The 15,721-nt window shown below is 38.4% G+C and overlaps 1 protein-coding gene across 1 annotated transcript in view; it reads right to left on the bottom strand.

Annotated features, from left to right (window-relative positions):
• KIAA1549 (KIAA1549 ortholog) overlaps positions 1-15,721 on the bottom strand; it is a 129,927-nt gene that overhangs the window by 8,794 nt on the left and 105,412 nt on the right. Inside the window, exons 18-19 of the mRNA XM_032866486.1 lie at positions 12,402-12,448; positions 6,394-6,551 (exon numbers count right to left, since the gene is read on the bottom strand). Coding sequence (XP_032722377.1) covers positions 6,394-6,551; positions 12,402-12,448 — 205 coding nt within the window. The remainder of the gene's footprint in view (positions 1-6,393; positions 6,552-12,401; positions 12,449-15,721) is intronic.

Raw genomic sequence — 15,721 nt, 5'->3', positions numbered from 1 at the left:
GAAAGCTGATCTAAGAGGGAAGTTTATTGCAATACAGGCATATTTCAAGAAGAAAATCTCAAACAACCTAACTTTACACCTAAAGGAGCTAGAGAAAGAACAAACTAAACCTAAAACCAGTAAAAGGAAGAAAATAAAAAAGATCAGAGCACAAATAAAGTAGAAACTAAAAACAAAAACAAAAACAAACAAAAAACAGAACAGATCATAGAAACTAGGAGCCAGTTCTTTGAAATTGTCAACAAAATTGAAAAACCTTTGGCCAGAATCATTAAAAAAAAAAAAAGAAAGAAAGAAAAGAAAAGACTCAAACAAAACCATAAATGAAAGAGAAAAATTAATAACCAACACCACAGAAATGCAAAGGATTATAAGAGAATATTATAAAAAAATTATATGCCAACAAATTGGACAATCTAGAAGAAATGGATAAATTCTTAGAAACATATAACCTCCTAAAACTGAATCAAGAAGAAACAGAAAATTTGAACAGACCAATTAACAGTGATGGAATCGAATCAGTAATCAAAAAAGTCCCAACCAACAGAAATCCAGAACTAGAATGGCTTCACAGATGAATTCTACCAAACATTTAAAAAAATTTCTTTAAAGATTTTATTTATTTATTTATTTGAGAGAGAGAGATAGAGAGAGCATGAGAGAGGTCAGAGGGAGAAGCAGATTCCCCATGGAGCTGGAAGACCGATGAGGGACTCGATTCCAGTACTCCAGGATCATAACCTGAGCTGAAGGTAGTCGCTCAACCAACTGAGCCACCCAGGCACCCAAACATTTTTTTTTTTTAAGATTTATTCATTTATTTGAGAGAGATGGGTGGGGAAGAGCAGAGAGAGAGTGAGAATCCCAAGCAGACTTCCTGCTGAGTGTGGGGCTCAATCCCACAGCCCTGAGATCATGACCTGAGCCAAAATCAAGAGTCAGACACTTAACTGACAGAGCCACCCAGGTGCCCCAAATTCTACCAAACATTTAAAAAAGAGTTAATACCTATTTTGTTCAAACTATTCTAAGAAAACAGAAGAGGAAGGAAATCTTCCAAATTTATTCTATGAGGCTAGCATTACCCTGATAAAGACATCTCTCTCTCTCTCTCTCTCTCTCTCTCTCATACACACACACACAAACACACACAACAGGCCAATATCGCTGATGAACATGAATGCAAAAATCCTCAGAAATATGAGAAAGCCAAATCCAACAATGCATTTAAAAAATAATTCACCACAATCAAGTGGGATTTGTTCTTAGGATACAAGGGTAATTCAATATTGCTAAATAAATCAATGTGATACATCACATCAATAAGAGTAAAGAACAATATGATCACTTCAGTAGAGGCAGAAAAAGCATTGAGGTACAACATCAATTCCTGATAAGAACCCTCAAAAAACTATATTTAGAGGGAACATACCTCAACATAATAAAGGCCAGATATGAAAAACCCACAGCTAACATCATACTCAATGGTGAAAAACTGAGAGATTTTCCCCTAAGATCAAGAGGAACAAGACAAGGATGTCCACTAACCACTTTTATTCAGCATAGTACTGGAAGTCCTAGCCATAGCAATTACACAACAAAAAGAAATAAAAGGCATTCAGATTGGTAAGGAAGAAGTAAAACTTTCACTATTTGTGGAGATATGATACTATATATAGAAAACCCCAAAGACTCCACCAAAAAACTACTAGAACTGATAAATTAATCAGTAAGGTCACAGGATACAAAATCAATATGCAGAAATCTGCTGCATTTCTATACTAATATTGAAGTATCAGAAAGAGAAATTAAGAAAACAATCCCATTTATAATGGCACCAAAAATAATAAAATACCTAGGAATAAACTTAACCAGAGGTAAATGACCTGTATTCTGAAAACCATACAACACTGATGGAAGAAACTGAAGATGACACACTAAAATGTAAGATAGTCCATGCTCATGGATTGGGATAACAAATATTGCTAAAATGTCCATACTACCCAAAGCAATCTACAGATTTAATGCAATCCCTATCAAATATACCTATCAAAATACCAACAGTATTTTTCAAAGAACTAGAACAAATGATCCTAAAATTTGTATGGAACCATAAAAGACCCTGAATAGCCAAAGCAATCTTGAAAAATAACAAAACTGGAGATCTCGCAATCCCAGATTTCAAGATATACTACAAAATATACTGATCGAAATAGTTTGGTACTGGCACAAAGAGACACATAGATGAGTGGTACAGAACAGAGAGCCAAGAAATAAACCCACAGTCAGATGGTCAACTAATCTTCCACAAAGGAAGCAAGGACATGCAATGGGAAAAAGACAGTCTCTTCAGCAAATGGTGTTGGCAAAACTGGACGGCAGCATGCAAAAGAATGAAACTGGACCACTTTCTTAAACCACAAACAAAAATAAAATGAGAACGGATTAAACACCTAAATGTGAGACCTGAAACCACAAAAATCCTAGAAGAAAGTACAGGCAGTGATTCTTTGACATGAGCCACAGCAGTATTTTTCTAGATACGTCTCCTGAGCAAGTGCAACAAAAACAAAAATAAACTATTGGGATAAATAAAAAGCTTTTGCACAGCAAAGGAGGGTGTCATATACAACCAATGAATCGTTGAACACTACATCAAAAACTAATGAGGTACTATATGCTAGCTAACGGAAATAAATAAATAAATAAATAAATAAATAAATAAAGGCAACCTATGACATGGGAAATGATATTTCCAAGTGACATATCCTATAAAGGGTTAGTATCCTAAGTATAGAAAAAACTGATACAACTCAGTACCAAAACAAAAACAAAAACAAAAACAAACAAACAAAAAAACCCCACAAATAATCCAATTAAAAATGGGCAAAAGACATGAACAGACACTTCTGCCAAGAAGATATCCAGACCCAGGAAAAGATGCCCAACATCACTCATCATCAGGAAAACGCAAATCAAAACTGCAATGAGATATCACCTCACACCTGTCAGAATGGCTAAAGTAAGAACAAAAAACAAAAAACACAAAGCAACAGGTGTTGACAAGAAGAAAGAGAAAAAAGGAACGCTTGCGCACTTTGGCTTGGAATGCAAACTGGTGGAGCCACTCTGGAAAACAGTAGGGAGTTTCCTCAAAAAATTAAAAATGGAACTACTCTACAATCCAGTAATTCCACTAGTGGTATCTACCCAAAGAAATGAAAACATTAATGCAAAAAGATATATGCACCTCTATGTTTATAGCAGCAGTATTTGCAATAGCCAAGTTATGAAAGCAACCCGAGTATCCAACCATAGATGAATGGGTAAAGAAAAGGTGGTATTAAGGAGGGCACGTATTCCATGGAGCACGCGTGTGGTGCATAAACAATGATCTTGGAACACTGAAAAAATTTTTTAATTAAAAAAAAAAGAAGAGGTGGTGTGTGTATACACTGGACTATTACTTAGCCATAAAAAAGAATGAGATCTTGCAATTTGCGATGACATGGATGGAGCTAGAGGATGTAATGCTAAGGGAAATAAGTCTGTCAGAGGAAGATAAATATCATACAATTAAACTCATGTGGAATTTAAGAAACAAAACAAATAAAGAAAAAAGACAAAATAACAAATTCTTAACTATGGAGAACAAACAGATGGTTAGCAGAGAAGGGAGGTGAGGGATGGGTGAAATAGGCAAAAGAGATAAACTTGGTTACCATGATGAGCACTGAGTAATGTACAGAAATGCTGCATCACTATACTGTATGCCTGAAACTCATATAACCCTTTATGTTAAATATACTGGAATTAAAGAAAAAAAAACTAAAATGAAATTAAGGAATTAATTAATAATAAATAAACAGATCCACAATTTACTCACTGATTCCCTTACTACTAGACATTTAGGGGCTCACAACTGTTCGCTATTATAAATAATGCACTAATAAATATCTTTGCACATGTAGTTTTTTCCCAGTGTTTGGATTTCTTTGGGGAGGAAAATACTAGATTCTCAAAAGTGGAATTACCAAATCCAAAGTTCAGTAAGTCGTGTTGCCCAGCTGCTTTCCGAATGTTCAGTGGTTTATACCACCACTGAAAACATAATAATTGTAGCTGATATTCACTGAGAGTTTACAACATGTTAGGCCCTATTTTGAGCCCTTCATATCTTTTCTCTTCTGTAATCCTCAAAACAACGACAGGAGGTAAGTACTAACACATTACGCCCATTGTACAGAGCAAGAAATTGGGTACTAATTTTGTCACACTATGTTACTATGGAAAGATAGAACACTGAAATGGTGTCTCACCATGGTTTTAATGTGCATTTCTTTAATAATTTTCAAAACTGGGCATTTTTCATATGTTTACTTTCATGTGACACACACCCCACACAAATATTCCTTCTGTGAATTCATTCTTCCAGTCCTTTGCCCATTCATGCTCTGAAGTCTGCCCACTTATCAATTTATACAAATCATCTTCTAATAAAAACACCTCATGGACCCATGTATCTGCTAAATACTTCCCCAGATACTATCTTTATTTTGCATTTACTAATTTTTAGACATAGACATATTTGACCATTTTACGCAATCAGAAAGTACATCTTAATATTTTCTATCACAAGTTTTTACATAACTTAATCTCTTATTAGAAATTATTAGAAATAATATCCTTTTCGAATGTTCTATATGTATCATTTCTCTATTCTTCTAGAGTAAAGATGGATATGTCTGAATTTTGTTTGGGATATATAATATGCAACAATGTTCCAATAAACAATGATTAGCAGGAGAAACAAAACTGACTGTAAGTATGGCATGTGTAGAATATATGAAATCCTGTCGGACATCCAGATATATTATTTGTTTGGTTGACTGATAATGCAACATACAAGAACTTCCAAAGAAACCATAATGGGTAATTATCCACCAATTATTACAAGTTTCAGATTGGCTTAAACTGGTTCCTTGATGACATTATAAAGGTAGGGATCATCCAGAAAGTTAGAAAATAGTAAAAAAAAAAAAAAAAAAAAAAAGAGAGAGAGAGAGAGAAGCTATTTAATATATCATGGCTCCTCACTAAAGCTTCCAACAGGAAGGTGAAGAAATGAAAATAAAGTAAAAGGGAAAACAACAGAGAGACTTTGAGCCCTTGGAATAAACATAGATCGGTAGAATGAAATTTGAGGATTTTTCAGAGTATGCTGAGCTGTATTAAAAAAAAAAAAAAAAAGGAGGGGTGCCTGGGTGGCTCAGTGGGTTAAAGCCTCTGCCTTCGGCTCAGATCATGATCCCAGGGTCCTGGGATCGAGCCCCGCATAGGACTCTCTGTCCAGCAGGGAGCCTGCTTCCCTTCCTCTCTCTCTGCCTGCCTCTCTGCCTACTTGTGATCTGTCAAATAAATAAATAAAATCTTTAAAAAAAAAAAAAAAAGGGCTTAGAATCTTAGAAACTCCACAGATGCTTTGGGAACCATGAACAGCCGTTCATAGTATCAACTGTTCTTGAGATGGGGTTCCGCGACACGAAGTAGCAATTTTTAATTAATTAATTTAATTAATGATTGCATAATTAACGATAATTAATTAAATTTAATTAATAATTAATTAAAAAGCCATTTTTAATTCTCAGGTAAACCGCTGGGGCAGACCAGCCCAGTGCCATGTAGGAACCTCAGCTCAGCCCTGCTGGGCCCTGCCTGTCACCTATGAGCACCAACCCTCGTCATGAGGAACAAATGAAACAAAAACTTCCCTCAGGCCCCTGGCCAGCAATGTCCAGAGCTGCTTATCACAAGCTGGAAAAATGCCTTTTTTTTTTTTTTTAAGATTTTATTTATTTATTTGACAGACAGAGATCACAAGTAGGCAGAGAGGCAGGCAGAGAGAGAGAGGAAGGGAAGCAGGCTCCCTGCTGAGCAGAGAGCCCGATGTGGGGCTCAATCCCAGGACCCTGGGATCATGACCTGAGCCTAAGGCATAGGCTTTAACCCACTGAGCCACCCAGGCACCCCTGGAAAAATGCCTTCTTTAAAACAAGCACTGTTTTAACGCCACACCAAGAGCCCAGCCAGAGATCTTTCAGTGTACCGTGAGAGTTTAGAAACGTCTTCCCTGGAAGAGTCGTGTTGTGAATTCCATGTGAAGGGACAGCTTCTGAGACACAGACCCAGGAACAAACCAGAGGGCGTCAGTCCTGGGATCTCTCAGCTGCCCTCTCCTCCCACTTCCCCTGCCTACACCTCCACCAGGATCCAGGTGAAGGCCGCTCAGACCAGTGGAGGAGGTCACCGAACACGGGGACACTGAAACACCGGGAAGTCTGAAATGTCCTCTGCCAGACTGTGGCCGAATGCAAGCTAAACAGCCCCATGTACCTGTAGTGCCCCCGACAGGCCGTGGCCGGGCCACCGATGGCACGTCCTCCGAGTAGATCCCTCGGGCGGTGAACGGGGCTTCAGCCGACGTCTGTGGCTGCTGGGGCTCCGGGGGCATGAGCTCCGAAGACTGCAGCAAACCGGGGCCAAAACCTGGTCTGAAGGCAAAGCAAGCCCAGGCATCAGGACCACATGTCACCCCGGCTCTGGTATTTGACTAGTGCCACCCTCGGTCCTACAGAAAAGGAAGACCTCTCTGCCTAGCGGTGTATTATCTGTCTCCTTGCCTGGAACACGAGCTCCTTAAGGGCAGAGGCGTTTTCTGTTTCTCATGGACATATCTCCAGCACTGAGAACAGTGCCTGGGATATAGCTGATGCTGGAGAAATCTCTGCCAGATGACTGAGGAAGAAATGCCTGAGCTCACAGACCCCATTATGTGCAGGCAAAGTTCCAGGGCCGGAGCCTCTCCAGCATGGGACTGAGTGGTGGTTCACAACCTCGGCTGCACAGTAGTATCTTTTAAAAAACCCTGATGTCCACGCTGCACCCCAGCCCAATGAAAACAGAATCTCTAAAGGTAGGACCCAGAGTTCCACTGATGGTCCTGATACTAAAGGCTGAAGACCAGTGCTTCAGGCGGGGGTTCTCCTACTTTTTGGTCTCAGGACACCTTTATACTCATAAATTACTGAGGACTCTTGAGAACGTCTGTTTCTGTGGATTTTATCTACAGATATTTCTTGCATTTGGAATTAAAATGAAAACTTTTTTAAATACCTATGCCTAAAATTAATTTAAAAATCATAATATTAAGCATCTTACCCGTTAGTATTTTCTCACGAAATCAATTATATTTTCTAACCCCTCCCTCCCCAAAAAGTAGTGAGAAGAATCTGACTTTTTTTTTTCAAATCTCCTTAATAGAAAACATCTGGATTTTCATATACTTTGTATTCAATCAGTTGTTGTCAGTTAGAAATCCCACTGATTTATTTTGCACTTCGAACGGACCCATGCATGATTTTACGACATAAGTCATTTGGAAAATACGGGTTTGTTGAGTTACGCAGACTTCCTAGATATTGATACATTTTATTTGGTAGTACTAAAAAAAAATTAATTCATTAATATCACCACTGAGCTCAGCAAAACAGTCTTTAAGTACTAGGAAGTTGTCAAGTGCCCAGTGGCAGACAAAAATCAAATTTTCGCTTGAAAGCTCAATTTTATCATTGACAACAAATCCTGTCAAGTTATTTTTCTTGAAGTGACAGGTTCACTTCCTTCATTCTCAAGACAGTGTCTGCCAAGCAGCGCAAGTCTGAATAACGATGTCTGCCAATTGACAACGCAAACGGAAAACTGAGCAGCAGCACAGATCAGTTCTCGACACAAACACCTGAACAGGTGCTTGTCCTTCAAAATTCCATACTGCACAAAGCGCTTTATATGTATTTCCTCTTTTGTCCTCTTTTGTGATTAAAGACTCAAGGGTTTACTTTTAATAAAATTAATAATTTGTACTACTTCATCAAGGACACGCTAACATAACTAACAAACTGGCATTTTTAAAAGTCTGACTGCATTGTGGTGAGGAATATGAGGACATTCAGGCCATTTGGTGCCTCTGCCTTGACTCGGGTTAAGGCTCCAGCAGTTTCATCCACCACTGCTTCTGCCCCTCAGTGTAGGCATCAACACAATTAAAAAAAAAAGGGGGGGGGCAAATAATGCTTTAATATTATTACGAAACACAGTTTTGACTTCATAGACCCCACCCACCCAAAGGGTGCCGAGGACCCTCTAGGGATCTGAGAATTCCACCTTGAAAACCACTCTTCTGAAGAAACTCGAGAATAAAAAAATACGAAAGTCTAATTACAGCTCTTCACAAATGACAGTCAACCAGTAATTAACAGATCAAACTAGTCTGATGAGAACACAGACTGGTTTGCCCCTACTCTATAGTCTTATTTCTAGAGCACCTCCTGTCAACTGAAGCCCGAGCTACTTATATTGCTATCTGTAGATCACTGCTACTGTTTTAGGTTCACCTCAGAGAGAGATGCCTGACATTTTTGACCTTACAGATCGGAGAGCGTTAACATGAAGGCATGCTTCCCCTTCCGCATCTGTATCCTGCAGTTCACCTCATCGAATCATAATCTCTTGACCATCTACCCAAGAACTAGCTCTTGCCCTTTAGTGAGTTCTACTTTGCCCAGTTATCCTCCTCCTGGCTACATGTGCATCCTTTTTATCCTAAATTGTGTGTACACAGTTCAGTTGGATCCCAATCCCCCAGAATCCTTTAACTTGAGTAACCATAAAATTGGCCTTCCAAACCAAAATGCCTTTGAGAGTCCAAGTGATTAATAATTACACTAAAAAACAGGTGTAAACTGAACCGAACTAGGCAAACCAGATCAGATCATCCCCCATCATTAACTTCTGCCCCAGATCACCTAATCTTCATGCACTCTCTTTACCTTTGTTGTTTTTGGACCATGAAGCAGTGCCTGGGCTGGGGAGGGCTTTGGGGGAGAATAAAACAAACCCTTCTGAAAATGTGGGCAAAGAAAGAACAGAAAAAAATGAGGAAGCAGGTAACATTCCTACTTCTGTGTGATATGTGGTCATTGAAAGAATAGTTGAGTATGACTTCTGAGATTAACTGGTTTTTTTGCAATTCCTTCTTTGTAATAAATCATTTGTCCACTCCTGTGGGTCTGCTTATGGACTCTTTATTCTGTTCCTCTGGTCTATTTGTCTAGTTTTACAGTGATAGCACAATGTCTTCATTACCTTATAGTAAGTTACAACCTTTAGAACAGTCCTCACATATTATTCTTTTTCTCAAAGTGTCTTGAATATTATTGGCCCTTTGCATTTCCACATACATTTTAAAATCAGCTTGTCAGTCTCCACATATTTCTTTAAAGACAACAAACTACAAGGATTTTGAACGGGATCAAAATGAATCTGTACATCACTTATGGGAGACTGATATTTGAAATACAGTGAGTTGCCCAATCCATGAACACTTTCTTTAGAGGTGTTAGCTACCTTTTGTGAGATTAATTCTGAGATATTTTATATTTCTTGATGCTATTTTGGGTAGTATCTTTAAAAGTTTTTATTTTGTCTGTTGCTCATAAACAGAAATAGATTTTTGTATGCAGATCTTATATCTAGCTATCTTGTAATTTATCTATCTTGCTAAATTCTCTTAATTCTAACAATTTATGTGTTGACATTTGAGGATTTTCTTTTTTTTAATTAACATATAATGTATTATTAGCCTCAGGGGTACAGGTCTGTGAATCGCCAGGTTTACACACTTCACAGAACTCACCATAGCACATACCTTCCCCAATGTCCATAACCTAACCACCCTCTCCCTACCCACCTCCCCCGGGAATCCCTCAGTTTGCTTTGTGAGATTAAAAGTCTCTTACGGTGTGTCTCCCTCTCCAGTCCCATCTTGTTTCATTTTTTCCTTCCCTGCCCCCCAAGCCCCCCACTTTACCTCTCAACTTGACATTTGAGGATTTTACTTAAAAAATATATCATTTGAGAATAATAACAGTATTATTTCTTTTCTTGAATTCCTTAATCTTTTTCTTTCTTTTTTTTGTTTCATTATACCATCTAGAGCCCCAGGGCAATGTAGACCCCCAGGGCAACAGAGGTAATGGAAGCAGCTATCTTTGTCTTGCTTCTACTCTCAAAAGGAGAACTTTCAACATTTCAACCTTAAGTCATATTTGCTGAGATAACTCTTATCAGATTAGACAAGGTCGCTTCTATTCTCTGCTCTCTAAGATTTTCACCACAAATGGATGATGAATTTTATCAAATGCTCTATTTAGCGAAATGAGATTTCCCTCTTTTTTTCTCCTCAAGGTAGTAAATTAGATTGGCTGATTTTCCGAAATGTTAAATTGCCCTTGCATTGTTGGAATAAATCCAGTTTGGCTGTGATATGATATTCTCTCATATACAATGCTGGATATGTTTGCTAATATTTGGTTTCAAGTTTCTGCATCTATGCTCATGAGTAAAACTCATGAACCTTTAATGTCTTCTTTCCTGCAATTTCCTGTCCTTGTCTCATCCTTGATATCAAGGTTATGCAGTCTTGGGACACCTGGGTGGCTCAGTTGTTAAGTGTCTGCCTTCGGCTCAGGTCATGATTCCAGGATTCTAGAATCAAGTCCCTCATTGGGCTCCCTGCTCAGCAGGGAGCTTGCTTCTCCCTCTGCCTGCTACTTCCCCTACTTGTGCTCTCTCTTGTGCTCTCTCCCTCTCTGTCAAATAAAAAAATAAAAGATAAAAGTTTATGCAGTCCTTAAGAATGAGGTGGAGAGCATTCTCTGTTCTTATATTCTATAGATAATTCGTAGGACACTGGCATGTTTACTTTCTTTCGTATTTTTGGTAAAATTCATCATTGAAGCCCAAAGTTTTCTTTGTGGGAAGAATTTTAGGAATGATTTCAATTTCTTTAATAGTTATATGACAATTCAGGCTTTCTTTCTAGAAATTTTCCCATTCATCTTATTTTGAAAAAAAAATTTTTTTTTCCAATTTAATTTATTTCTTGATAAGTTCTAACCCCAGCATGGGCCTCCTATCACAACCCTGAGATCAAGGGTCAGATGCTCACTGACCGAGCCAGCCAGATGCCCCAGAATTTTTCCATTTAAGAATTTTTTAAAGATTTTATTTATTTGAGAGAGAGAATGTGAGAGAGAGCATGAGACAGAGAGTAAGCACAAGTAGACGGAAGGGGTAGAGGGAGAGGCAGACTTCCTGCTGAGAAAGGAGCCAGATGCAGAACTAGATCCCAGGACCCTGGGATCATGACCTGAGCCGAAGGCAGATGCTTAACTGACCTACTTTCCACTTTAAACTTAACAAAAATGCGTTCATAAAATCCTCCTAACATCTGTGAAATCTTTTTAAAAATCTGTCAAAATCTTTTTTGTTTCTGAAAGATCTGGATTAATATGTCCTTTTTCATTCCCGTCAGTGATAATGATATGCAGCTTACTTGATCAAGCTCTCCAGGGATTTACCAATCTTATTAGCTTCTCTCAAAGAACCAACTTCTAGCTTTGTCAGTCTCCCCTATTATGGTATTTGTTTTTCTATTGCATTAATTTCTTTTTATTTATTCTTTTTTTTTCGATTTTATTTATTTTTTGGAGAGAAAGTGAGCGAGAGAGAGAGCGCGCACAAGCAGAGGAAGAGGGAAAAGCAGACTCCCCTGCTGAGCAGGAAGCCCAACATGAGGCTCGATCCCAGGACCCTGGGATCATGACCTGAGCTAGAGGAAGACGCTCAACCGACTGAGCTACCCGGCGCCCCTTTCTTTAATTTCTATTCTTATTTTTATTATTTCCTTCCTTCTACTTACTTTAGGTTTAATTAGATTTTTTTTTTTAAACATTGAGATAGATGCTTAGATCACTGGTTTCCAGCCATTTCTCTTTTCAAATATATTTTGATTCACTTAAGGCATCAAACTCCCCCCTGAGCATGCCTTGAGATGTATCCCACAACTTTCACCATGTCGAATTTTCAAGACTCCAAGCTGCATGAGTCTGTCCAAAGTCCTGCTCACCTTCTCACTCACCTCCTTTGGAATCAGCAGAGGCCCCTGGGAGAATTTTCGCCCAAAAGGCAGGGCTCATCTCTCTGGATTTCCTGGATCTTGGCCCCATACCACTTCACTGTCATGTTAGCTATATGGGTTTGGTTTTGTTTTATTTTAACATCTTGTCTAGTTTTTCTAGTTGCCCTCAGCAAATTATCTAGTCTGTCATTATTGGAAGCAGACCGTAAATTCCACCTTTTTTCTCCTCTTCAGATTAGCCCAAGAGAACACACAACTCTGAAGTTTTCATCTGCTTTAAATATTAGCTCAAAAAAGTGAGTTTACAAAATTTTTGAAAGTTTATGTGAGGAAGTCCTAATGCATTTTCTCCTAAAAACTTTACCTCGGCAATGGGCCTGATGGGGGAGTCATTCCATAGTCTTCATATCTCTGGAAGAAAACCAAAAGAAGATGAAGATTAACATTCCACATTTATTAGAAAGTGACAATAGCAAACATACAAATTTGGGTTCGCAGGATTGACTCTCAAGAGAATTATTTTCTCATAAAACAGCTGGCATGTCATTTAAGCATTCTGCCATCAATAACGCCAGACGTTTCAGCCTGGGGAACTGAAACTACCATGCTTTAAAAAAAAAAAAACACAACTCATTTCTAGACCTTTCTTTCTTTTTTGAAAATATGAGTAACAGCCTTCTGGCCTCGTTTTTCCCTACAGGCGCATTCTCTACAAATCTGTATCTTCTGCTAAAAAGATAGGCCTTTGTGGTCACACTGAGTACAAATGACTCTACCCACATGGGCCATGATGGTCACCACAGCCAGCAGGTTTCCAGCAGCAATCCAAACACACCCACAAAACTGAAGTATGTGAGTGTTGTACTGTGCTGTAGAACATTGTGAAAAGGGAAAGAATACAACAAGAACCAGAAAATAGACAGATGCTTAAAGATGAGGTTAACACCTTTAGCTTCTGAAAGTTTTCTGGCTCCAAGGAGTCCCAGCCATGCTCCCGCCCTTATGTTCCACCCAGTCAGTGCCTATATCCTTAAATCAGCTCTTTTTACTTGAGTTAATCTCAGCTAACCATGTGTTCTTTGGCTAAAACAATACCGATGTGGCATCCAATTTAAAGAAACATGTATCTATGTTGTGTTCCTCATGATATCAACACATCCTGACTCTAACATTCATGGGACTCCTACTTCAACACTCCTTCCAACAGCTGTGAGTCGATATTTGGGTTTCAGATTTAACAAGCAGTTACTCTGGCCAGAGTCCATCCAACTGCAGTCAGCTTGAACCAACTGGTTGTCCAGGATCCATAGCTTCAAGTGAAGTTACTAAGTCAGCTTTGCTTCTGGACCTGCTCTCATATTAGATATATTTTAAGTTGCCATTTAATGAATTAGTATTTTGTGGTAAGCACAATGAACGCTGACTCCGGCCCCAGTAACAGAAACAAAGGGCTCACTAGCTTCGTTTTATAGATGAAATCAACTCACAAGGAAGTTAAGTAATTTCCTCCTAGTAAGTCTTTCTGACTCAAAAGACCAGGTTTTCACCACTGCACTGCAAGGCCCATGGTTCCCAAACCAGATATACCCCCCTTGAATAAATCTCTTCTTTGGGAAGAAAAGTAGAGGATTTGGAGTCAAACAGACTAGCCAAGCTACTCAACTTCCCTGGGCCTATTTCCTGATGCCAAGGAGGATAGAATGAACCCTATACCTCATACAGTTTGAAAGGATTATTATGTATGAAACTGTGCTTAAATTACTTCATCTTCTGACCCTCCCTGCTTCCATCTCCTTGGCGGAGGGAGGGAGAAGAGAACCTTGTACATTTCCCCATTTGAGGTCAAACAGGCAAAGGGGATTATGGAAGAAGGGAAGAAAAGAAGGAAGAGGAGTTTCAATTCCTTCTCAAATAATTAAAGGGAAATCTGAGACCAGATAAAGATTATTCACAGTGGTCCCTGTGTTTTTCAGCAGTCTTGATTTTTTAAACATACTCATGTGCAAAATAAAACAAAACAAAAAAGATCAAAGTTTACGTATCAGGATTTCAGGAGGTCCAGTAAGTGATAAACTAACAGAATAGTGAAAACGAGCCGTCTACTCTACCTGTTTTGTTATTCTGGTACCGGGATTTCAACTCTATTGTAATCAGAAAAAGGAAGTGATTTTTTCAGTAGTGCATGCCCCAGTGAAAAGGATTAAAAAAAATCAGAGACATAATGACAGGTGTTTAAGTGGGTCACAGCTATATAAAACTTTGGGCAACATAATAGAATGTTAAGGTTTCAACCAGCGATGTCAAATAAAAATCCCATTTTAATGCATCCCTTCTTTCTATTCAGTATAAAACAGGCCAATAGAGCAAGAAAGACATGTTAAATCATTGGTGGAGACTGGGATGGGTCTGCTTATAAAATGTTCAGACATTCATACTTGGTACTTAGAAGACAGCTCCAGGGAGATTAACATTACTCAGGAAAGCAGAAACATCACCCATCACCTATTAAGTAGCCTTCTCACCAATGCATAACTAACACCCTTACACTGGCAAAAAAAAAAAAAAAAAAAGATGAAAAGATGTCATTAGATGGTAAATAAGGTTCACGTGGTAACTGAGGACATCCTGAGATCTACATTATTATGTTTTTACTATAGTCAAAGGAGGGAATAAAGGGTGATAAGGTTCCTCCTGGCAACAAACAGTAATTTATGACCAATTTATAAACATCAAACTATATTAGATATGCATAGATATAGCCAATGATTTTGCTTTTCACTAGATTAAATAGCTATCATTATCAAAACAAATAAGGGTAATATCCAAGGTCCATGATGAGAAAACCACTCTCTTAAGAGTGTTTATAAAAATCTTGCTATGGGGGCGCCTGGGTGGCTCAGTGGGTTAAAGCCTCTGCTTTTGGCTCAGGTCAGGATCTCAGGGTCCTGGGATCGAGCCCCACATCGGGCTCTCTGCTCAGCAGGGAGCCTGCTTCCCTTCCTCTCTCTCTGCCTGCCTTTCTGCCCACTTGCAATTTCTGTCTGTCAAATAAATAAATAAAATCTTTTAAAAAAAATTAAAAAAAAAATCTTGCTGTGAATTTGAGTTCTTGGTTAAGATGGTAGATTAAGGTATCATTGTGGAATTGTTCATCTCCAAAACCTATGAACAATGAAATAATAATAAAAATAGTAACACAAATCAATCAAAAATTATTGCTAAAATTCACCAGCAGAAACCAAACAAGCAAAGAAAGAAACAGATTCATGCCATAAACTGAGAGAACTAGCAGCCAAGAAATAAAAAAGGACTGTGGCTGCATAATGGTGAATAATAAAAATAGCAATTACTTTTTTTAAGTTCAAAGATGAGATGATAAAAGAACAGAATGAATGGAAATGGGAGATCAGAGAACTGAAATAATTTGGGACCTAATTATTGATGGAAATTATTTGAGGACCGAAACAATGCCTTTATGGCTCTAAGAAATCAACTAGTGGGGAAAAGAATAGATATGGCTCCAAATCAAATCAATGCCACAGACAAAAGGCCCATGATAATGATAAAGAAGGCAGAGAAACCAGGACAAAGCAGCTAAAGCCATTAGAGAATGAAAGGATAGGTACAGAAAACAAAGATGAGCCAACACGAAGACAATTGGTATCTTCGACTCCAATAAATAGA

Source organism: Lontra canadensis, unplaced genomic scaffold (assembly GCF_010015895.1).
Source record: "Lontra canadensis isolate GAN:19392208 unplaced genomic scaffold, GSC_riverotter_1.0 scaffold2, whole genome shotgun sequence".
Taxonomy (NCBI): domain Eukaryota; kingdom Metazoa; phylum Chordata; class Mammalia; order Carnivora; family Mustelidae; genus Lontra; species Lontra canadensis.
This window is presented reverse-complemented; position numbering and strand designations above follow the sequence as displayed.